The 25,716-nt window shown below is 51.7% G+C and overlaps 1 protein-coding gene across 1 annotated transcript in view; it reads left to right on the forward strand.

Annotated features, from left to right (window-relative positions):
- Positions 1-9,662: 9,662 nt before the first annotated feature.
- RUVBL1 (RuvB like AAA ATPase 1) overlaps positions 9,663-25,716 on the forward strand; it is a 98,727-nt gene continuing 82,673 nt past the window's right edge. Inside the window, exon 1 of the mRNA XM_063941173.1 lies at positions 9,663-9,947. Within this exon, the coding sequence (XP_063797243.1) occupies positions 9,807-9,947 (141 nt within the window). The 5' untranslated portion in view covers positions 9,663-9,806. The remainder of the gene's footprint in view (positions 9,948-25,716) is intronic.

Raw genomic sequence — 25,716 nt, forward strand, 5'->3', positions numbered from 1 at the left:
CACAATAGTCTAGTGCAGTGTAATGCAACATATCTACTATGTATAATACATGTGCACAGCCTGGAACCTGATCCCTAGAGGAAGGAGTGGGCACTCAGGCAGTGGGGCCTACGGGTGGTTTCCCTGGTACCCCTGTGGGCCAGTCCGACCCTGGTTCCGCACACAGGGAGACTGGAAGAAGTCTGAAGGACGAAACGCGTTGGACTTTCCCTCTGTGACCTCCTGCTAACTCAGTTAAGACTCTCTTGAGCTTTATCTTGATTTTATTATTTATTCATATTTTTTCAGCTATTTATACGTATATTTTAGGTAAAATACCTCCCCTATTTTTTTTTTTTTTTTTTGTTATACATTTTTTATATATTTTGTATGTATACATATATAACCTGTTTTGACACACAGACTCTGTATAAATAAAATATAATCTCCTATATAATAGCCCAGATCTGTGACTTTGTGACTCATTTGCTAACGCTGTACGGAGTCACAACACTGGGCGGAGTTAGTCAAATGAGTCACAGATCTGGGCAAATCTATAGGAGACTAGGAGCAGAAGCAGATGGTATGGGCATGGCACAGGCAGGGGTGCATACCTCCCAGCTTTCTTCAGGCAGAAGGAGGGACACACAGGCGGCAAAAAGGGGGCGTGGCCAACGAAAAGGGGCGTGACTTCACGGGAGGGCCCCCGCTTTCGTCAGTGAGGGGTCATGCCCAGCGCTTTGTGAGCTGCTGGCATGCCCCCAGGGGCGGATTATGAGTCCGGGGGGCCCAGGGCACTTGAAACAGGGGGGCCCTATCTCATTGCTTTGCCTGCTGTGGGTTTGGGGGCGTGACCTAATCGCGGGACGCGTGGCCACGCCCCCTTATGCAAATTCCATATATATATATTTTTTATGGGATTTTGGCCTCTCAGCTAGGGGTAAATCCAGAGGGAGTGGTCGCTCCCCCCTACACACCGGCACAGGCAGAAGAAAGCAGGGAGGCTGCTGCCTCCCTGCAACACCACAGACCTGCCAATATGCAGCAGCGTGTGCTGACTGTAGCACAATGCTGCTGCTGGCAGGACGGGGGGGGGGGGGGGAGCTTCAGAGCTGGGACAGAGCTACTCCAGCCGGGGAGGCCCCTAAAACTGTGGGGCCCACGGTACGTACCCCCTGCCCCCCCCTTAATCCAGCTCTGCTGCCGGAACCCCCCCTTAATCCGTACCCCCTGATGCCCCCTCTCCTCCTGTCTCCACTAAATAGACGCTGTGCGCATCTATTCACCGCTGCTCTGCTAAGCAGAACAGCGAGTTCAGGAGCTTCCCAACTGCCCCCCCCCCCCACCCCACCGGGGGACACTGCGGCCCACGGGTGGGACAGCGGGACAGACTCCAAAAAAATAAGAATTTACTTACCGATAATTCTATTTCTCGTAGTCCGTAGTGGATGCTGGGAACTCCGTAAGGACCATGGGGAATAGCGGCTCCGCAGGAGACAGGGCACATCTAAAGAAAGCTTTAGGATCACCTGGTGTGCACTGGCTCCTCCCCCTATGACCCTCCTCCAAGCCTCAGTTAGGATACTGTGCCCGGACGAGCGTACACAATAAGGAAGGATTTTGAATCCCGGGTAAGACTCATACCAGCCACACCAATCACACTGTACAACTTGTGATCTGAACCCAGTTAACAGCATGATAATAGAGAAACCTCTATAAAAGATGGCTCACTACAACAATAACCCGAATTTTTTGGTAACAATAATTATGTACCAGTATTGCAGACAATCCGCACTTGGGATGGGCGCCCAGCATCCACTACGGACTACGAGAAATAGAATTATCGGTAAGTAAATTCTTATTTTCTCTGACGTCCTAGTGGATGCTGGGAACTCCGTAAGGACCATGGGGATTATACCAAAGCTCCCAAACGGGCGGGAGAGTGCGGATGACTCTGCAGCACCGAATGAGAGAACTCCAGGTCCTCTCTCAGCCAGGGTATCAAATTTGTAGAAGTTTACAAACGTATTTGCTCCTGACGAAGTAACTGCTCGGCAAAGTTGTAAAGCCGAGACCCCTCGGGCAGCTGCCCAAGATGAGCCCACCTTCCTTGTGGAGTGGGCATTTTAAGATTTTTGGCTGTGGCAGGCCTGCCACAGAATGTGCAAGCTGAATTGTACTACAAATCCAACGAGCAATCGTCTGCTTAGAAGCAGGAGCACCCAGTTTGTTGGGTGCATACAGGATAAACAGCGAGTCAGATTTTCTGACTCCAGCCGTCCTGGAAACATATATTTTCAGGGCCCTGACCACGTCAAGCAACTTGGAATCCTCCAAGTCCTTAGTAGCCGCAGGTACCACAATAGGTTGCTTCATGTGGAATGCAGAAACCACCTTAGGTAGAAATTGAGGACAAGTCCTCAATTCTGCCCTGTCAGAATGAAATATTAAATAAGGGCTTTTATATGATAAAGCCGCCAGTTCTGACACACGCCTGGCTGAAGCCAGGGCTAACAGCATCGTCACCTTCCATGTGATATATTTTAAGTCCACAGTGGTGAGTGGTTCAAACCAATGTGACTTTAGGAAACTCAACACAACATTGAGATCCCAAGGTGCCACTGGAGGCACAAAAGGAGGCTGTATATGCAGTACCCCTTTTACAAATGTCTGAACTTCAGGCACTGAAGCCAGTTCCTTTTGGAAGAAAATTGACAGGGCCGAAATTTGAACCTTAATGGGCCCTAATCTTAGGCCCATAGACAGTCCTGTTTGCAGGAAATGGAGGAAACGACCCAGTTGAAATTCCTCTGTAGGGGCCTTCTTGGCCTCCCACCACGCAACATATTTTCGCCAAATGCGGTGATAATGTTTTGCGGTTACGTCCTTCCTGGCCTTGACCAGGGTAGGGATGACTTCATCTGGAATGCCTTTTTCCTTCAGGATCCGGCGTTCAACCGCCAAGCCGTCAAACGCAGCCGCGGTAAGTCTTGGAACAGACAAGGCCCCTGCTGGAGCAGGTCCTTTCTTAGAGGTAGAGGCCACGGTTCGTCCGTGAGCATCTCTTGAAGTTCCGGATACCAAGTCCTTCTTGGCCAATCCGGAACCACGAGTATAGTTCTTACTCCTCTCCTTCTTATGATTCTCAGTACTTTTGGTATGAGAGGCAGAGGAGGGAACACATACACTGACTGGTACACCCACGGTGTTACCAGAGCGTCCACCGCTATTGCCTGAGGGTCCCCTGACCTGGCGCAATATCTGTCTAGTTTTTTGTTTAGACGGGACGCCATTATGTCCACCTTTGGTTTTTCCCAACGGTTTACAATCAGGTGGAAGACTTCTGGGTGAAGTCCCCACTCTCCCGGGTGAAGGTCGTGTCTGCTGAGGAAGTCTGCTTCCCAGTTGTCCACTCCCGGAATGAACACTGCTGACAGCGCTATCACATGATTTTCCGCCCAGCGAAGAATCCTTGCAGCTTCTGCCATTGCCCCCCTGCTTCCCGTGCCGCCCTGTCTGTTTACGTGGGCGACTGACGTGATGTTGTCCGATTGGATCAATACCGCCTGACCCTGAAGCAGGGGTTTCGCTTGACTTAGGGCATTGTAAATGGCCCTTAGTTCCAGAATGTTTATATGAAGAGATGTCTCCAGGCTTGACCATAAGCCCTGGAAATTCCTTCCCTGTGTGACTGCTCCCCAGCCTCGCAGGCTGGCATCCATGGCCACCAGGACCCAGTCCCGAATGCCGAATCTGCGGCCCTCTAGAAGATGAGCCCTCTGCAACCACCACAGGAGGGATACCCTTGTCCCTGGTGACAGGGTTATCCGCTGAAGCATCTGAAGATGCGACCCGGACCATTTGTCCAGTAGGTTCCACTGGAAAGTCTTGCGTGGAATCTGCCGAATGGGATTGCTTCATAGGAAGCCACCATTTTTACCCAGAACCCTTGTGCATTGATGCACTGAGACTTGGTTCGGTTTTAGGAGGTTCCTGACTAGCTCGGATAACTCCCTGGCTTTCTCCTCCGGGAGAAACACCTTCTTTCTGGACTGTGTCCAGGATCATCCCTAGGAACAGAAGACAAGACGTCGGAACCAGCTGCGATTTTGGAATATTGAGAATCCAATCGTGCTGCCGCAACACTACCTGATATAGTGTTACACCGATCTCCAACTGTTCCCTGGATCTTACCCTTATCAGGGAATCGTCCAAGTAACGGATAACTAAAATTCCCTTCCTTCGAAGGAATATCATCATTACGGTCATTACTTCAGTAAAGACCCGGGGTGCCGTGGACCATCCCTACGGCAGCGTCCGAACTGATAGTGACAGTTCTGTACCATAACCTGAAATACCCTTGGTGAGAAGGGTAAATTTTGACCTGAAGGTAAGCATCCTTGATGTCCCGAGACATCATGTAGTCCCCTTCTTCCAGGTTTGCAATCACTGCTCTGAGTGACTCAATTTTGAATTTGAACCTCTGTATGCAAGTGTTCAAAGATTTTAGATTTTAGATTTTAAAATCGGTCTCCCCGAGCCGTCTGGCTTCGGTACCACAATAGTGTGGAATAATACCCCGTTCCCTGTTGCAGGAGGGGTACCTTGATTATCACCTGCTGGGAATACAGCTTGTGAATGGTTTCCAAAACTGCCTCCCTGTCAGCGGGAGACGTCGGTAAAACAGACCTTTGGAAACGGCGAGGGGGATACGTCTCGAATTCCAATTTGTACCCCTGAAATATTACCAGAAGGATCCAGGGGTCTACTTGCGAGTGAGCCCACTGCGCACTGAAATTCATTGAGAACGGGACCCCACCGTGCCTGAACTTGTAAAGCCCTAGCGTCATACTGAGGGCTTGGCAGAGGCGGAAAAGAGTTTCTGTTCCTTGGAACTGGCTGATCTCTGCAGCCATTTTCCTCTCCCTCTGTCACGAGCAGAAAAGAGGAACCCTTTTGTCCGCTTGCCAACCAGGCCTGCGCCTGATAATACGGCGTCTTATTTTGAGAGGCGACCTGGGGTACATCCCCTCTTTTAAGGCAATACTTCCAAATGCCGTTTGGAATCCGCATCACCTGACCACTTTACTGGTATAATTGGACAACGCACTTATACTTGATGGCAGTCGGCAAATATTCCGCTGTGCATCATGCATATATAGAAATGCATCTTTTAATTGCTCTATAGGCTATAATATACTGTCCTTATCTAGGATATCATATTTCCAGTCAGGGAATCCGACCACGCCAACCCAGCACTGCCCATCCAGGCTGAGGCGATTGCTGGTCGCAGTATAACACCAGTATGTGTGTAAATACATTTTAGGATACCCTCCTGCTTTCTATCAGCAGGATCCTTAAGGGCGGCCATCTCCAGAGAGGGTAGAGCCCTTGTACAAGCGTGTGAGCGCCTTATCCCCCCTAGGGGGTGTTTCCCAACGCACCCTAACCTCTGGCGGGAAAAGGTATACTGCCAATAACTTTTTAGAAATTATCAATTGTTATCGGGGGGAAACCCACGCATCATCACACACCTCATTTTATTTCTCAGATTCAGGAAAACTACAGGAAGTTTTTCCTCACCAAACATAATACCCCTTTTTTTTGGTGGTATTTATATTATCAGAAGAGTGTAACTTTTTCCATTGCCTCAATCATGCAATGTGTGGCCCTATTGGAAATCACGGTTGTCTCTTCACCGTCGACACAGGAGTCAGTATCCGTGTCGGCGTCTGTATCTGAGGTAACGGGCGCTTTAGAGCCCCTGTATGAGACGTCTGGACATGCACAAGCTGAGTAGCCGGCTGTCTCATGTCAACCACTGTCTTTTATACAAAGCTGACACTGTCACACAATTTCAACAGTACATCCACTCAGGTGTCGACCCCCCAGGGGGTGACAACACTATTACAGACACTCTACTCCGTCTCCTCATCATTTTTCTCCTCATACATGTCGACACAAACGTACCGACACACAGCACACACACAGGGAATGCTCTGATAGAGGACAGGACCCCACTAGCCCTTTGGGGAGACAGAGGGAGAGTTTGCCAGCACACACCAGAGCGCTATATATATACAGGGATAACCTTATATAAGTGTTTTTCCCTTTATAGCTGCTGTATCCTAAACTAAAACTTTCACAAAGAGCTCAGGAGAGCCCCTAGTGTGCACCCTTCTCGTCGGGCACAGAAAATCTAACTGAGGCTTGGAGGAGGGTCATAGGGGGAGGAGCCAGTGCACACCAGGTGATCCTAAAGATTTCTTTAGATGTGCCCTGTCTCCTGCGGAGCCGCTATTCCCCATGGTCCTTACGGAGTTCCCAGCATCCACTAGGACGTCAGAGAAATGGGACTGTCCCGCGAAAATCGGGACAGTGGGGAGGTATGGGGGTGTGTGAGGGGGTATGCTGTACAGACAGACGGGCACCGGCTCACTGTGTGCTTGACCCCCCACATCAGCATACTCAGCAGGGGCTCTCTGGCGCGGAGGAGCGTCACTTTCTGGCACACTCCACACTTCTTAGCTGCAGTTTTGTGGGGCACCGAGCCGCTGTGCAGGTTCCGTACTGCCTCTGTTATCTGCAGTCCCGGCAACCCCACCGCTAGCTGCAGCGCTGCCGCCCGCAGTCAGGTGCGCCCAGCTCCTTCACACACTTTAGCCGGCGGATAGCGCTGCAGAAGTCCGTGCTGTTTGCAGGCTCCGATCCCCTCCTCCCTCCAGCCGCAGCGTCTCCTTGGAGCTAACCAGTCACTCCCAGTCTCCCCTTTCCACAGCGCCCGGCAGCCGCGAGGTCCGCACCGCATGCATGCTCCGACCCCCTCCTCCCTCCAGCCGCAGCATCTCCTGGGAGCTAACCAGTCACTCCCAGTCTCCCCTTACCACAGTGCCCGGCAGCCGCGAGGTCCATGCCGCGTGCATGCTATGACCCCCTCCTCTCTCCAGCCGCAGCGTCTCCTGGGGGCTAACCAGTCACTCCCAGTCTCCCCTTACCACAGTGCCCGGCAGCCGCGAGGTCCATGCCGCGTGCATGCTATGACCCCCTCCTCCCTCCAGCCGCAGCGTCTCCTGGGGGCTAACCAGTCACTCCCAGTCTCCCCTTACCACAGTGCCCGGCAGCTGCGCGAGGTCCGCGTTGTGTGACTGAGGAGGGGGGGAGGGATGCGGACGGGCAGAGGAAGCAGGATTCCAGCCTGAGAGAGTCAGCCATGCCAAGTCTCCACCAGCAGCAGATCCCAACAGGTTGGAGTGGAACAGCAGCAGCCAGCAGCAGTGACTCCAGTAATACACATCTGTCTGTCACCACTGTTCTGTCCCTAATACCAATCTCTCCCGTGCCCTGTGTTCTGTCATGTCCCTGTCACCCCTGGCCTTGCCCTGTCACCCGTATCCTGGCCCTTTCACCCTTATGCTGGCCCTGTCACCCCTGTCCTGGTCCTGCCGCTCCTACCCTGGCCATGTCACCCCTATCCTGTCCCTATCATTTCTGTCCTGGCCCCGTCACCCCTGTCCTGGCCCCGTCACCCCTGTCCTGACCCCGTCACCCCTGTCCTGACCCTGTCACCCCTGTTCTGACCCTGTCACCCCTGTCCTGGCCCTGTTACTGCATACCCTCCAACTACCTTTTTGGCAGGTACAGTACCCGCAGCGCCTCCAGACCCCTCCCCAATACACCACACCTCCGTACCTTCCCCTCCCCCACACGCTGTGCCTCCAGACCTCCTACACCACCTGCGGCTTCCACTCCCCCGCCCCTCCACCACGCACAGCACCTCCAGTCCCCCTCCACCATCCACCCCCCATATATGTCTCCCCCCACACCTGCCCCCCTCCACCCGCAGCATCTGCAGACACCCTCCTCAATCCATGGTCCCCACTCTCACCCACCCCTCCCCCCCCCACAGCACCCCCACACCTGCCCCTCCACCACCTGCAGCGCCTCGAGACCCCCTTCCCCATCCGCCGCACCACCTGTACCTGCTCCTCCCACAACCATGGTGCCTCCGGACCCCCTTCCCCACCCCCCGGCACCCCCGCCCCTTCCCATCCCACAGCACCTCCGGAACCCTTCACTCATCCGCAACATCCCCGCACCTGCCCCTCTCACACCCGTGGCACCCCTGCCCCTCCCCCACCTGCAGTGCCTCCGGACCCCTCCCCCATCTGCAGCCCCCACTCCTCTGCCCCTCCCCCATCCGCAGCACCTCCCGACCCTTCCCCATCCGGGCCCCCGCTTCCGCCCCCCCTCCACCCGCAGCATCTACAGACACCCTCCCCCATCCGAAGTCCCCCCCGCACCCGCTACATTCTGTACATCATGCCCTGCAGGTGCTGTTCACGCCGTCGCAAGGGGCTATGCCTTTTTCACCATCGCACGCCCTTTCATTGTGCAATATTTAACCACTAACAAAGGAATGCAGGTAATACTCCATATAATACAAATATTGAACCCCAGAAAGGCATGCAAGGGTTAAGGGGGCGTAGCCCCTTGCGACGGTGTGAAGAGCGCCCGTAGGGCGCGATGAAGCACCTAGTTGTTAAATATGGGTGTAGTATGGTATGCCGGCGGTCGGGCTCCCGGCGACCAGCATACCGGCGCCGGGAGCCCGACCGCCGGCATACCGACAGTGTGGCGAGCGCAAATGAGCTCCTTGCGGGCTCGCTGCGCTATTTTATTCTCCCTCCAGGGGGGTCGTGGACCCCCACAAGGGAGAATAAGTATCGGTATGCCGGCTGTCGGGATTCTGGCGCCGGTATACTGTGCGCCGGGATCCCAACAGCCGGCATACTGAAGACCACCCGTTAAATATTACGGCTCTGTCCGCAGTGTCCCGCGGTGGGGGTGGCGGGCAGTTGGGAGCATGCGCACAACGTCTATTCACCGTCACAGGGTCTGTGAACATGGCCAGCAGCTCATAGAGTGCTGGTCATTCCCCCACGTTGGCATGCCCTGCGGGGGCGTGACCTGCGGGGCCGTGTCCCGCGATTATGGCACCTTCCGTGCCACGCCCCATTGCCATGAGGCCCCGCCCCTTATTTTTTGTTGCGCACCTTTAGCGCATGTGTTCTGCCTGCAAACAAAAGTTTGTATGCACTGAACCATCACAAAGCAATGGGTTACTATCTCAGCCGCGCTCAAACAATACTGGATGTCGTAATATTTTGGATATCAGATTTTCAATTGGCCAATAGGAGGATAAGGAATCCCTGTTCCCTATTGACATGTTATATCTGTTGCCCCATCTGTTTTGAAATGCCCTCCTATGTGCTATTACTAATACATGGTTTAACTATTTTCTACATGTTTATTATCAATAAATGTTTTCCTGTTATTTATCCATTTTAGCTTTTGATTGATGTTATAGGTCGCACTGTTGTATCATATATACATAATAGATAGAGCAATAGAGATAGATCGATAGAGCTGTATCGAACGATCGACATCGATAGATCGATGTAATGTGTCCTTATGGAAGCAGCGGGTAGACCACGTGACGGCCCCCAGCCTCGCTCCAGCACGTTGCCTTCTAGGCCCCGTTACTAAGGGCCCCAAAGATGCCTCTCTAGCAACACAAGCGGAAGCCGTTACCTGCTGCCAGAGTGACACGTTACTCGTCCTATCCGAAGACAGGATGCAGAGCCGCTGCCCAATCAGCAGGTCAGCGCCTGAGGTGTGGGGGCGGTGCTTCCTGGAGCCTTGGTAACCGCATGGTAACGCGCTGTGGAAGCCGGGATTTCCGCTCTGTGTCTCTGTCTCTGCTCGGACAGGAGAACCCGCACACCCGGTGACCCGCGCTGCACACCTGCCGCCTCACCGCCAGCACCATGAAGATCGAGGAGGTTAAGAGCACCACGAAGACCCAGCGCATCGCCACCCACAGTCACGTCAAAGGCCTGGGCTTGGATGACAGCGGGGTGGCCAAGCAGGCGGCGGCCGGGCTGGTGGGTCAGGAGAACGCCCGGGAGGTGAGGATGCACACTGCGTGGGGTGGCTGGGTCAGTCGCTCGGCTTGTGGGACTATAAGTCCCAGCATGCTATGACAGCCGTCCTGGTGCTTGTGGTTCCACAGCAGCTACTTGGAGCGATGGCTGCAGCCCCCTGGTAGAGCTCTGGGTCCCCATGAGGGGTATCACCTGGTGACTGGTGGGATACTGGGTTACTATGTACGTACAGTGTTACCTGACCTGCTCAGGGTGTCAGTGACCGCTGGGAGGAGAGTGACATATGTGGGGAATATTATGCTAATCATTAGATTTGTCTCATACGTTGTTGTTTTTTTTTCTTCACTGTACTACTGAATAACATGTACAATCCCATACTGGACCGGTCATTATTATTCATGTTAGTTCTATATTTCAGCACTAATAACTTAAGGAGTTATGGTTGATTCTGTTAGGGGCGATGTTGTGGATGATGCCTGCTATGTGCCGCTGTGATGGCGTTGGAACGTTGCTGGGTGATGCCTGCTATGCGCCGCTGTGATGGCATTGGAACGTTGCTGGGTGATGCCTGCTATGCGCCGCTGTGATGGCATTGGAACGTTGCGGGTGATGCCTGCTATGCGCCGCTGTGATGAAGTTGGAATGTTGCGGGTGATGCCTGCTATGTGCTACTGTGGTGGCATTGGAATGTTGTGGGTGATGCCTGCTATGTGCTACTGTGCTGGCATTGGAACACTGCAGGTGATGCCTGCTATGTGCCGCTGTGATGGCGTTGGAACGTTGCTGGGTGATGCCTGCTGTGTGCCGCTGCAATGGCGTTGGAATGTTGCTGGATGATGCCTGCTGTGTGCCGCTGTGATGGCGTTGGAGCCTTGCTGGGTGATGCCTGTTGTGTGCCGCTGTGATGGCGTTGGAGCCTTGCTGGGTGATGCCTGCTGTGTGCCGCTGTGATGGCGTTGGAGCCTTGCTGGGTGATGCCTGCTGTGTGCCGCTGTGATGGCGTTGGAGCCTTGCTGGGTGATGCCTGCTGTGTGCCGCTGTGATGGCGTTGGAGCCTTGCTGGGTGATGCCTGCCGCTGTGATGGTGTTGGAACGTTGCTGGGTGATGCCTGCCGCTGTGATGGCGTTGGAACGTTGCTGGGTGATGCCTGCTGTGTGATGGCGTTGGAACGTTGCTGGGTGATGCCTGCTGTGCGATGGCGTTGGAACGTTGCTGGGTGATGCCTGCCGCTGTGATGGCGTTGGAACGTTGCTGGGTGATGCCTGCTGTGTGATGGCGTTGGAACGTTGCTGGGTGATGCCTGCTGTGTGCCGGCGTTGGAACGTTGCTGGGTGATGCCTGCTGTGTGCCGGCGTTGGAACGTTGCTGGGTGATGCCTGCTGTGTGCCACTGTGGTTGCATTGGAATGCTGCGGGTGATGCCTGCTGTGTGCCGCTCTGATAGCATTGGAACGTTGTGGGCGGGATGATGCCTGTTATGTGCCACTGTGGTTGCATTGGAACGCTGCTGGTGATGCTTGCTGTGTGCTGCTCTGATACGTTCCAATGCTATCACAGCAGCACATAGCAGGCATCACCCGCAGCGTTCCAATACCATCACAGTGGCACATAGTAGGCATCACCCGTAATGTTCCAATGCTATGTGCCACTGTGGTGGTATTGGAACGCTGCGGGTGATGCCTGCTATGTGCTGCTGTGATAGCATTGGAACGTTGTGGGCCGGATGATGCCTGTTATGTGCCACTGTGGTTGCATTGGAACGCTGCGGGTGATGCTTGTTATGTGCCGCTGTGATGGCTTTGGAACGTTGTGGATGATGCCTGCTATGTGTCACTGTGGTGGCATTGGAACACAGTGGGTGATGCTTGCTATGTGCTGCTCTGATGTCATTGGGACGCTGCGGGTGATGCTTGTTATGTGCCACTGTGGTGGTATTGGAACGTTGCGGGTGATGCCTGCTATGTGCCACTGTGGTGGTATTGGAACGTTGCGGGTGATGCCTGCTATGTGCTGCTGTGATAGCATTGGAACGTTGTGGGCGGTATGATGCCTGTTATGTGCCGCTGTGGTGGCATTGGAACACTACTGGTGATGCCTGCTATGTGCCGCTGTGATGGCGTTGGAATGTTGTTGGGTGATGCCTGCTATGTGCCGCTGTGATGGCGTTGGAATGTTGTTGGGTGATGCCTGCTATGTGCCGCTTTGATGGCGTTGGAATGTTGTTGGGTGATGCCTGCTATGTGCCGCTGTGATGGCGTTGGAATGTTGTTGGGTGATGCCTGCTATGTGCCGCTGTGATGGCGTTGGAATGTTGCTGGGTGATGCGTGCTATGTGCTGCTCTGATGGCATTGGAACGTTGCTGGGTGATGCCTGCTATGTGCCGCTTTGATGGCGTTGGAATGTTGTTGGGTGATGCGTGCTATGTGCTGCTCTGATGGCATTGGAACGTTGCTGGGTGATGCCTGCTATGTGCTGCTTTGATGGCATTGGAACGTTGCTGGGTGATGCCTGCTATGTGCCGCAGTGATGGCGTTGGAATGTTGGCAGCGGCACCCTTAGTTGCCAGATTTTTCTTGTGCGTTTTATTTTCCAGCCCATAGGAGTGCCCGTTAAAATGTATGATGTATGCACTGCCATTGAGTTGTCATATGATTGCCAGTATGATATTAAAATGATTGTCCTATATAATGGTTCTGATGAGTGAGCATATTCCCACTGCCAAATATGCTGAATGCCAGGTCACCAATACCTGTAAAAAAAAGAAAAAAAATTGTTGTTAATTTTTTAAATTTTTATTTTTTTAATGAACAGTAATGTATTCTCAGTATATGTTTGTGTGCAGTGGGCCTAATTCAGTTTGTGCGCAGCCCAGGACTTATCCAGTGCGATTGAATCCTGCTGATTGGGGCGGAGCTGACGTCAGACCCACTCCCTGAAAATGCTCGAGTCCGCCTGCGTTTTTCCGGACACTCCCTGAAAATGGTCAGTTACCACCAACAAACGGCCTCTTCCTGTCGATCACCTTGCGAAGGCCTGTGCAAATGGATCCTTCGTACCATCTCGCCGCTGTCCGATGCGCCTGCGCATTGCGGTGCATGCGCAGTTCGGATCTGATCTCCGCACAGCAGCGATCAGATCTGAATTAGGCCCAATATTTTTCCCACACTTCATAGGACTGAATTCAATCGTTTAAGGTGTAAAATGTTACTCCGATCAGACGCCCATTAGTTGTGCCAGTCACATATCAGTTCACCCCCCGCCCTCCGAAGATGGCGAGCTGAAATGTGCGGACAGTTGGCTGTTTAGGCGCCCAAACAGCAATTTTCTGTTTTGCACCCATCAGCTTAGTTGCGTTTAGCCGCTTTATGTGGCAAAACCCTGGCTAATTAGGCGCGATTATTAAAGGGTGCCCGCAAAAAGAAAAACGGTGTCTAAATGTTGCACAGTGCTGAACCTCGAGGATATCATGTTACACATTAATAAGACAATGGGGCAGATTAAATTCATAGTGATGTACCACAATCCCCAGCTGTGCATGTATCGGCCATTTATAGTAGTGCCAGTATCGAGGTACGTGGGAAAACTTGCCGCGCTGGTGGGTGCAATGTGCCATTTGGAATGTCACAATGTGTACAGGTGAGGGGTAGATGGATGCTGTAGCTCTTCCTGCATCACCTTGTTACTGTGTCAGTCTGGAAGCAGTACCTACCAGCTGTGTTAACATCTTGGCTGCCAGAATGGGGAAGTGAAAACGCTCTCCTCCTGCAGTCCACAGCCTAGTGCTAATACACTGTGTGTGTCTTCTCCCATCCATCACAACTGCGCATGCCTCACATGAGCAGCCGACACAGGTCAGCACATACCAGTCATAATACCTGCCAATATGTGAAAAAACGATAAGCAACAGATGTGAGCTTATGGTTTTTTTTTTTTTTAAATACATCTGGGTGTCATTCTGTCACCACACAATCATATGGTGACAGTGAGATCATTAGATGTCTGTAGGTTGGATAGATTTCTCTACGTTATCTGCTTTCATACATACCAGAGAGCATTGTACTGTAAGTGTCGTATAGCGCTGGTTAGAGCGTATTGGACACTTACCACCTCTTCATACGTGTCCCCCAACTTACCCAGTTGACGTGGGTTAATGTTGTTCATGCTGTACCATTGAGTAGTAACTAGCCATTGGCCTTACAGTGCCTGGGAAAATGCACCGCACAGTGGCCCTCATTCCGAGTTGATCGCTCGCTAGTTGCTTTTAGCAGCAGTGCACACGCTAGGCCGCCGCCCACTGGGAGTGTATCTTAGCTTAGCAGAAGTGCGGACGAAAGATTAGCAGAACTGCTTGAAAATATTTTCATGCAGTTTCTGAGCAGCTCCAGACCTACTCCTACCTTGCGATCACTTCAGTCAGTTTAGTTCCTGTTTTGACGTCACAAACACGCCATGCGTTCGGCCAGCCACTCCCCCCATTTCTCCAGCCACTCCTGCGTTTTTACCTGTCACGCCTGTGTTTTTTAGCACACACCCGGAAAATGGTCAGTTACCACCCAAAAACGCCCCTTTCCTGTCAATCACTCACCGATTAGCCGTGCGACTGAAAAGCGCCGCTCGACCTTGTGTAAAACTGCATAGTTTTGTGTGAAAGCACTTTGTGCGTGCGTACTGCGGCCCGTACGCATGCGCAGAAATGCCGCTTTTTGAACTAATCGCCGCGCTGCGACCGAATGCAGCTAGCGATCAACTCGGAATGAGGGCCATTATTACATAAACACCAGAGCCCTTTGCTGGTGGAAACCAGCACTCGGGGCTGCAGCGTTCTTTATGACACTTGCACTGCACTGGAGAACAAGTTGAATCTGACCACATCACCTTCCTCCATGGCTCTGCAAGTCTGTATTACTGCTGTGAGTGTGCCATGCAGCCCGTCTCTCCTGCGCTGCGGACTGATTGTGCCATGCAGCCCGTTTCTCCTGCGCTGCTCACTGATTGTGCCATGCAGCCCGTCTCTCCTGCGCTGCTCACTGATTGTGCCATGCAGCCCGTCTCTCCTGCGCTGCTCACTGATTGTGCCATGCAGCCCGTCTCTCCTGCGCTGCTCACTGATTGTGCCATGCAGCCCGTCTCTCCTGCGCTGCTCACTGATTGTGCCATGCAGCCCGTCTCTCCTGCGCTGCTCACTGATTGTGCCATGCAGCCCGTCTCTCCTGCGCTGCTCACTGATTGTGCCATGCAGCCCGTCTCCTGCGCTGCTCACTGATTGTGCCATGCAGCCCGTCTCTCCTGCGCTGCTCACTGATTGTGCCATGCAGCCCGTCTCTCCTGCGCTGCTCACTGATTGTGCCATGCAGCCCGTCTCTCCTGCGCGGTATCCGTTCACATGGTCGACCATGTTATGGTCGACAGTAATTAGGTCGACCACTATTGGTCGACATTGACATGGTCGACATGGACATATGGTCGACACATGAAAATGGTCGCCACATGAAAAGGTCGACATGAGTTTTTTAACTTTTCTCTGACGTCCTAGTGGATGCTGGGACTTCCGTAAGGACCATGGGGAATAGCGGCTCCGCAGGAGACTGGGCACAAAAGTAAAAGCTTTAGACTAGCTGGTGTGCACTGGCTCCTCCCCCTATGACCCTCCTCCAAGCCTTAGTTAGATTTTTGTGCCCGAACGAGAAGGGTGCATGCTAGGTGGCTCTCCTGAGCTGCTTAGAAGTAAAAGTTTAAATAGGTTTTTTATTTTCAGTGAGTCCTGCTGGCAACAGGCTCACTGCATCGTGGGACTAAGGGGAGAAGAAGCGAACTCACCTGCGTGCAGAGTGGATTGGGCTTCTTGGCTACTGGACATTAGCTCCAGAGGGACGATCACAGGTTCAGCCTGGATGGGTCCCGGAGCCGCGCCGCCGGCCCCCTTACAGAGCCAGAAGAGCGAAGAGGTCCGGAGAAATCGGCGGCAGAAGACGTTCCTGTCTTCAGATAAGGTAGCGCACAGCACTGCAGCTGTGCGCCATTGCTCTCAGCACACTTCACACTCCGGTCACTGAGGGTGCAGGGCGCTGGGGGGGAGCGCCCTGAGACGCAATAAAACACTATAAAAACCTTATATGGCTAAAGAAATGCATCACATATAGCTCCTGGGCTATATGGATGCATTTAACCCCTGCCAGTTTTCCTGAAAAAAGCGGGAGAAAAGGCCGCCGTGAAGGGGGCGGAGCCTTTCTCCTCAGCACACAAGCGCCATTTTCTTTCACAGCTCCGCTGGAAGGACGGCTCCCTGACTCTCCCCTGCAGTCCTGCTACAAGAATCAGGGTAAAACAAGAGAGGGGGGGCACTATTGGCAGCTAATATAAAACAGCAGCTATAAAGGGAGAAACACTTACATAAGGTTATCCCTGTATATATATAGCGCTCTGGTGTGTGCTGGCAAACTCTCCCTCTGTCTCCCTAAAGGGCTCGTGGGGTCCTGTCCTCTTTCAGAGCATTCCCTGTGTGTGTGCTGGGTGTCGGTACGATTGTGTCGACATGTATGAGGAGGAAAATGATGTGGAAGCAGAGCAATTGCCTGTGTTAGTGATGTCGCCCCCTAGGGAGTCGACACCTGACTGGATGGTCGTATTTAAAGAATTACGTGACAATGTCAGCACTTTGCAAAAAACTGTTGACGACATGAGACAGCCGGCAAATCAATTAGTGCCTGTTCAGGCGTCTCAGACACCGTCAGGGGCGATAAAACGCCCGTTACCTCAGATGGTCGACACAGACCCAGACACGGATACTGAATCCAGTGTCGACGGTGAGGAGACAAACGTAATGTCCAGTAGGGCCACACGTTACATGATCACGGCAATGAAGGAGGCATTGAATATTTCTGACACTACAAGTACCACAAAAAAGGGTATTATGTGGGGTGTGAAAAAACTACCAGTAGTTTTTCCTGAATCAGATGAATTAAATGAGGTGTGTGATAAAGCGTGGTTTTCCCCCGATAAAAAACTGCTGATTTCTAATAAATTATTGGCACTATACCCTTTCCCGCCAGAGGTTAGGGCACGTTGGGAAACACCTCCTAGGGTAGATAAGGCGCTCACACGCTTATCAAAACAAGTGGCGTTACCGTCTCCCGATACGGCCGCCCTCAAGGAACCAGCTGATAGAAGGCTGGAAAATATCCTAAAAGGTATATACACACATACTGGTGTTATACTGCGACCAGCAATCGCCTCAGCCTGGATGTGCAGCGCTGGAGTGGCTTGGTCGGATTCCATGACTGAAAATATTGATACCCTGGATAGGGACAGTATATTATTAACTATAGAGCATTTAAAGGATGCATTTCTATATATGCGTGATGCACAGAGGGATATTTGCACCCTGGCATCTAGAGTGAGTGCGATGTCCATTTCTGCCAGAAGAGCGTTATGGACGCGACAGTGGTCAGGTGATGCGGATTCCAAACGACATATGGAAGTATTGCCGTATAAAGGGGAGGAGTTATTTGGGGTCGGTCTATCGGACCTGGTGGCCACGGCAACGGCTGGAAAATCCACCTTTTTACCCCAGGTCACCTCTCAGCAGAAAAAGACACAGTCTTTTCAAACTCAGTCCTTTCGCCCCCATAAGGGCAAGCGGGCAAAAGGCCACTCATTTCTGCCCCGGGGCAGAGGAAGGGGAAAAAGACTGCACCAGGCAGCCTCTTCCCAGGAGCAGAAGCCCTCCCCCGCTTCTGCCAAGTCTTCAGCATGATGCTGGGGCTCTACAAGCGGACTCAGGCAGGGTGGGGGGCCGTCTCAAGAATTTCAGCGCGCAGTGGGCTCACTCGCAAGTGGACCCCTGGATCCTGCAGGTAGTATCACAGGGGTACAAATTGGAATTCGAGACGTCTTCCCCCTCGCCGGTTCCTGAAGTCTGCTCTACCAAGGTCTCCCTCCGACAGGGAGGCGGTAGTGGAAGCTATTCACAAGCTGTATTCCCAGCAGGTGATAATCAAGGTACCCCTCCTACAACAGGGAAAGGGGTATTATTCCACGCTGTTTGTGGTACCGAAGCCGGACGGCTCGGTGAGACCAATTTTAAATCTAAAATCCTTGAACACTTACATAAAAAGGTTCAAATTCAAGATGGAGTCACTCAGAGCAGTGATAGCGAACCTGGAAGAAGGGGACTATATGGTATCTCTAGACATCAAAGATGCTTATCTCCATGTCCCAATCTACCCTTCTCACCAAGGGTACCTCAGGTTTGTGGTACAAAACTGTCATTATCAGTTTCAGACGCTGCCGTTTGGATTGTCCACGGCACCACGGGTCTTTACCAAGGTAATGGCCGAAATGATGATTCTTCTTCGAAGAAAAGGCGTCTTAATTATCCCTTACTTGGACGATCTCCTGATAAGGGCAAGGTCCAGGGAACAGTTAGAGGTCAGAGTAGCACTATCTCAGGTAGTGCTACGTCAGCACGGGTGGATCCTAAATATCCCAAAATCACAGCTGATTCCAACAACACGTCTACTGTTCCTGGGGATGATTCTGGACACAGTCCAGAAAAAGGTGTTTCTCCCGGAGGAGAAGGCCAGGGAGTTATCCGAGCTAGTCAGGAAACTCCTAAAACCAGGCCAAGTGTCAGTGCATCAATGCACAAGAGTCCTGGGAAAAATGGTGGCTTCTTACGAAGCGATTCCATTCGGAAGATTCCATGCAAGAACTTTTCAGTGGGATCTGCTGGACAAATGGTCCGGATCGCATCTTCAGATGCATCAGCGGATAACCCTATCTCCAAGGACAAGGGTGTCTCTCCTGTGGTGGTTACAGAGTGCTCATCTTCTAGAGGGCCGCAGATTCGGCATTCAGGATTGGATGCTGGTGACCACCGATGCCAGCCTGAGAGGCTGGGGAAGGCCTCTGCTTCAGGGTCAGTCGGTATTGATCCAATCGGACAACATCACGGCAGTCGCCCACGTCAACAGACAGGGCGGCACAAGAAGCAGGAGGGCAATGGCAGAAGCTGCAAGGATTCTTCGCTGGGCGGAAAATCATGTGGTGGCACTGTCAGCAGTGTTAATTCCGGGAGTGGACAACTGGGAAGCAGACTTCCTCAGCAGACACGACCTCCACCCGGGGGAGTGGGGACTTCACCCAGAAGTCTTTCAAGTGATTGTAAACCGTTGGGAAAAACCAAAGGTGGACATGATGGCGTCCCGTCTCAACAAAAAACTGGACAGATATTGCGCCAGGTCAAGGGACCCTCAGGCAATAGCGGTGGACGCTCTGGTAACACCGTGGGTGTACCAGTCGGTGTATGTGTTCCCTCCTCTGCCTCTCATACCAAAAGTACTGAGAATCATAAGAAGGAGAGGAGTAAAGACTATACTCGTGGCTCCGGATTGGCAAAGAAGAACTTGGTACCCGGAACTGCAAGAGATGCTCACGGAGGACCCGTGGCCTCTACCTCTAAGAAAGGACCTGCTCCAGCAGGGACCTTGTCTGTTCCAAGACTTACCGCGGCTGCGTTTGACGGCATGGCGGTTGAACGCCGGATGCTGATGGAAAAAGGCATTCCAGATGAAGTCATCCCTACCCTGATCAAAGCCAGGAAGGATGTAACCGCGAAACATTATCACCGCATTTGGCGAAAATATGTTGCGTGGTGTGAGGCCAAGAAGGCCCCCACAGAGGAATTTCAACTGGGTCGTTTCCTGCATTTCCTGCAAGCAGGACTGTCTATGGGCCTAAAATTAGGATCCATTAAGGTTCAAATTTCGGCCCTGTCGATCTTCTTCCAGAAAGAACTGGCTTCAGTGCCTGAAGTTCAGACGTTTGTCAAGGGGGTACTGCATATACAGCCTCCTTTTGTGCCACCAGTGGCACCTTGGGATCTCAATGTAGTTTTAGGGTTCCTAAAATCACATTGGTTTGAACCACTCACCACTGTGGAATTAAAATATCTCACATGGAAGGTGGTCATGCTGTTAGCTCTGGCGTCAGCCAGGCGTGTCTCAGAATTGGCGGCTTTGTCATATAAAAGCCCTTACCTAATTTTTCATTCAGACAGGGCAGAATTGAGGACTCGTCCTCAATTTCTCCCTAAGGTGGTTTCAGCGTTTCACATGAACCAACCTATTGTGGTGCCTGCGGCTACTAGGGACTTGGAGGACTCCAAGTTGTTGGACGTAGTCAGGGCCCTGAAAATATATGTTTCCAGGACGGCTGGAGTCAGAAAATCTGACTCTCTGTTTATCCTGTATGCACCCAACAAGCTGGGTGCTCCTGCTTCTAAGCAGACGATTGCTCGTTGGATTTGTAGTAGAATTCAGCTTGCACATTCTGTGGCAGGACTGCCACAGCCAAAATCTGTTAAAGCCCATTCCACAAGGAAAGTGGGCTCATCTTGGGCGGCTGCCCGAGGGGTCTCGGCTTTACAACTTTGCCGAGCAGCTACTTGGTCAGGGGCAAACACGTTTGCAAAATTTTACAAATTCGATACCCTGGCTGAGGAGGACCTGGAGTTCTCTCATTCGGTGCTGCAGAGTCATCCGCACTCTCCCGCCCGTTTGGGAGCTTTGGTATAATCCCCATGGTCCTTACGGAAGTCCCAGCATCCACTAGGACGTCGGAGAAAATAAGAATTTACTTACCGATAATTCTATTTCTCGTAGTCCGTAGTGGATGCTGGGCGCCCATCCCAAGTGCGGATTGTCTGCAATACTTGTATATAGTTATTGTTACAAAAAAAAATCGGGTTGTTTATTGTTGTGAGCCATCTTTTCAGAGGCTCCTACGTTTATCATACTGTTAACTGGGTTCAGATCACAAGTTGTACGGTGTGATTGGTGTGGCTGGTATGAGTCTTACCCGGGATTCAAAATCCTTCCTTATTGTGTACGCTCGTCCGGGCACAGTATCCTAACTGAGGCTTGGAGGAGGGTCATAGGGGGAGGAGCCAGTGCACACCAGCTAGTCTAAAGCTTTTACTTTTGTGCCCAGTCTCCTGCGGAGCCGCTATTCCCCATGGTCCTTACGGAAGTCCCAGCATCCACTAGGACGTCAGAGAAAAGTTAAAAAACTCATGTCGACCTTTTCATGTGGCGACCATTTTCATGCTCTATAGTTAATAATATACTGTCCCTATCCAGGGTATCAATATTTTCAGTCATGGAATCCGACCAAGCCACTCCAGCGCTGCACATCCAGGCTGAGGCGATTGCTGGTCGCAGTATAACACCAGTATGTGTGTATATACCTTTTAGGATATTTTCCAGCCTTCTATCAGCTGGTTCCTTGAGGGCGGCCGTATCGGGAGACGGTAACGCCACTTGTTTTGATAAGCGTGTGAGCGCCTTATCTACCCTAGGAGGTGTTTCCCAACGTGCCCTAACCTCTGGCGGGAAAGGGTATAGTGCCAATAATTTATTAGAAATCAGCAGTTTTTTATCGGGGGAAAACCACGCTTTATCACACACCTCATTTAATTCATCTGATTCAGGAAAAACTACTGGTAGTTTTTTCACACCCCACATAATACCCTTTTTTGTGGTACTTGTAGTGTCAGAAATATTCAATGCCTCCTTCATTGCCGTGATCATGTAACGTGTGGCCCTACTGGACATTACGTTTGTCTCCTCACCGTCGACACTGGATTCAGTATCCGTGTCTGGGTCTGTGTCGACCATCTGAGGTAACGGGCGTTTTATCGCCCCTGACGGTGTCTGAGACGCCTGAACAGGCACTAATTGATTTGCCGGCTGTCTCATGTCGTCAACAGTTTTTTGCAAAGTGCTGACATTGTCACGTAATTCTTTAAATACGACCATCCAGTCAGGTGTCGACTCCCTAGGGGGCGACATCACTAACACAGGCAATTGCTCTGCTTCCACATCATTTTCCTCCTCATACATGTCGACACAATCGTACCGACACCCAGCACACACACAGGGAATGCTCTGAAAGAGGACAGGACCCCACGAGCCCTTTAGGGAGACAGAGGGAGAGTTTGCCAGCACACACCAGAGCGCTATATATATATACAGGGATAACCTTATGTAAGTGTTTCTCCCTTTATAGCTGCTGTTTTATATTAGCTGCCAATAGTGCCCCCCCTCTCTTGTTTTACCCTGATTCTTGTAGCAGGACTGCAGGGGAGAGTCAGGGAGCCGTCCTTCCAGCGGAGCTGTGAAAGAAAATGGCGCTTGTGTGCTGAGGAGAAAGGCCCCGCCCCCTTCACGGCGGCCTTTTCTCCCGCTTTTTTCAGGAAAACTGGCAGGGGTTAAATGCATCCATATAGCCCAGGAGCTATATGTGATGCATTTCTTTAGCCATATAAGGTTTTTATAGTGTTTTATTGCGTCTCAGGGCGCTCCCCCCCAGCGCCCTGCACCCTCAGTGACCGGAGTGTGAAGTGTGCTGAGAGCAATGGCGCACAGCTGCAGTGCTGTGCGCTACCTTATCTGAAGACAGGAACGTCTTCTGCCGCCGATTTCTCCGGACCTCTTCGCTCTTCTGGCTCTGTAAGGGGGCCGGCGGCGCGGCTCCGGGACCCATCCAGGCTGAACCTGTGATCGTCCCTCTGGAGCTAATGTCCAGTAGCCAAGAAGCCCAATCCACTCTGCACGCAGGTGAGTTCGCTTCTTCTCCCCTTAGTCCCACGATGCAGTGAGCCTGTTGCCAGCAGGACTCACTGAAAATAAAAAACCTATTTAAACTTTTACTTCTAAGCAGCTCAGGAGAGCCACCTAGCATGCACCCTTCTCGTTCGGGCACAAAAATCTAACTAAGGCTTGGAGGAGGGTCATAGGGGGAGGAGCCAGTGCACACCAGCTAGTCTAAAGCTTTTACTTTTGTGCCCAGTCTCCTGCGGAGCCGCTATTCCCCATGGTCCTTACGGAAGTCCCAGCATCCACTACGGACTACGAGAAATAGAATTATCGGTAAGTAAATTCTTATTTTTTTTCTTTTGGGGAACTTTTCCATACCTTACGATCCACATGGACTACGATTGGAACGGTAAAGTGTGCCGAGCGGAGCGAAGGCACCATGCCAGAAGCATGGCGAGCGAAGCGAGGGGACGCGGTGCACTAATTGGGGTTCCCAGTCACTTTACGCAAAACACGACACCAAAAAAAGTAAAAAAACTCATGTCGACCTTTCATGTGTCGACCATTTTCATGTGTCGACCATGTGTCCATGTCAACCATGTCAATGTCGACCAATAGTGGTCGACCTAATGACTGTCGACCATAACATGTTCGACCATTCATACCGGAACCCTCCTGCGCTGCGGACTGAGTGATTGCAGCACAGGCTGTAATGAGCAGTCCTTTCATCAGCAGGTTCTTGCCTGTATCTTGGATGAATGCACAGATATTGTGGGCTGGGGTCCTGCTCTTCTGTCCTTTACGGCCCTTTGCTGCTGGTGTCTTTCCCTCAGACGTCCCTGCTGGTATCACTCGGACATTATGCACCCTCTGGAACTTAATGCGCAGGGGAACCCATAGGTTTCTGCATGCAGTGTGCAATCTATGGGTTAACGCGCGCTGCCTGCAGGTTTACCGTGCGGGGAAGTTGGCTAAAAATTGAATAGCTCCTGATGTTAAACCTGGCGCTTTACCCATGCGATAAACACTGCGGGTAACTGAATGTGCCCTGGTGTTCATCATTTTCCATTGTATATATTTTCCTTACATAAAACGTACAGATGTTAGTGTTTGCCGTACTTTTTTTTGTTTTTTGCAAAGCACGTTATCAAATTAAAATGTACTATTCCGTATCCAATCTTGAGTTGTATTAACCCTATCCCGATTGGCGATCTGCGTTGAGCATACCTTGCTGTGAAGCGCTGTCTCTGCCACTAGCATCCCCTGTTTCCAGTATTTGCCCAGCAGCCATATGTTTGGCTCCCGGGTACATGATCAGGGATGAACTTCTGCACGATGGGTTCTTGTGTTTGCTGCTCCCTCCCCTTGCATTGAATGACATTGTGTATGACTGTCGCATAGTGAAAGTTACCTGAAGAGGCTATATCCCCCCACAATGCGGACTGCCACTGCCAACGGTGACCTCATGATGCTATAAATACGCTGCATATATTACACAAGCGCCTGCTGTTAAAGCGGTTTTCTCGTTGCACTAATTGTGTGAATGAAACTATGGTGGCGCTTAGCCATGTCTTCCTTCTCCAATGCCCACACAATGTGAGACGCTACATGCGGAATGGGTTTGTTGGGTCGACCCTATTTAGGTCGGCACTCATTTGGTTGACCACTATTGGTCGACAGGCAGTAGGTCGACATGGAAAAAGGGCAACATGAGTTTTGTTTGTTTTTGGTGTTTTGTTTGTAAAGTGACCGGGAACCCCACTTAGTGCACCGTGTCCCCTCGCATGGCTCGCACTTCGGGCAAGGTTATTATTCCCAATCGTAGTCCGCATGGATTTTAAAGTATGAAAAAGGGAAGAAAAAAAAATTGTGAAAAACTCATGTTGACCTTTTCATGTGTCAACATAATGCCCACATCAACCTTATGTGCGACATAATGTCCACATCGTCCTTTTTACGTGTCGACAATGCCAATGGCCACCTTTTCATGTGTCGACAATGTCATCATTTTAACATGTCAACATAATGTCCGCATGCGTCGACACAGTGGCTGCGCCGGCCTGCGCATGTGTCGACACTGGCCGCGCCGGCCTGCGCATGCGTCGACCTTAATGACTGTATCCCGCTACATGCATGTGCTCCAAATCCTTATAAATACTATACAATTTGCCAGGATAGACTAAGAAAAGGAAACATCCCTGGTGAGCCCAGCACGCCACCTAAACCTGAAATAGGGCTTTCTCTGACGTCCTAGTGGATGCTGGGAACTCCGTAAGGACCATGGGGAATAGACGGGCTCCGCAGGAGACTGGGCACTCTAAAAGAAAGATTAGGTACTATCTGGTGTGCACTGGCTCCTCCCTCTATGCCCCTCCTCCAGACCTCAGTTAGATTTCTGTGCCCGGCCGAGCTGGATGCACACTAGGGGCTCTCCTGAGCTCCTAGAAAGAAAGTATATGTTAGGTTTTTTATTTTACAGTGAGACCTGCTGGCAACAGGCTCACTGCAACGAGGGACTAAGGGGAGAAGAAGCGAACCTACCTGCTTGCAGCTAGCTTGGGCTTCTTAGGCTACTGGACACCATTAGCTCCAGAGGGATCGACCGCAGGACCCGTCCTTGGTGTTCGTTCCCGGAGCCGCGCCGCCGTCCCCCTTACAGAGCCAGAAGCATGAAGATGGTCCGGAAAATCGGCGGCAGAAGACTTCAGTCTTCACCAAGGTAGCGCACAGCACTGCAGCTGTGCGCCATTGCTCCTCATACACACTTCACACTCCGGTCACTGAGGGTGCAGGGCGCAGGGGGGGGGGGCGCCCTGAGCAGCAATAAAAACACCTTGGCTGGCAAAATAATCACAATATATAGCCCCAGAGGCTATATATGTGATAATTACCCCTGCCAGAATCCATAAAAAAGCGGGAGAAAAGTCATCGAAAAAGGGGCGGAGCTATCTCCCTCGGCACACTGGCGCCATTTTCTCTTCACAGTGTAGCTGGAAGACAGCTCCCCAGGCTTTCCCCTGTAGTTTTCAGGCTCAAAGGGTTAAAAAGAGAGGGGGGGCACTAAATTTAGGCGCAATATTGTTTATACAAGCAGCTATTGGGGAAAATTCACTCAGTGATAGTGTTTATCCCTACATTATATAGCGCTCTGGTGTGTGCTGGCATACTCTCTCTCTGTCTCCCCAAAGGGCTGTGT

This window comes from Pseudophryne corroboree, chromosome 9, assembly GCF_028390025.1.
Source record: "Pseudophryne corroboree isolate aPseCor3 chromosome 9, aPseCor3.hap2, whole genome shotgun sequence".
In the NCBI taxonomy this organism is placed as follows: Eukaryota; Metazoa; Chordata; class Amphibia; order Anura; family Myobatrachidae; genus Pseudophryne; species Pseudophryne corroboree.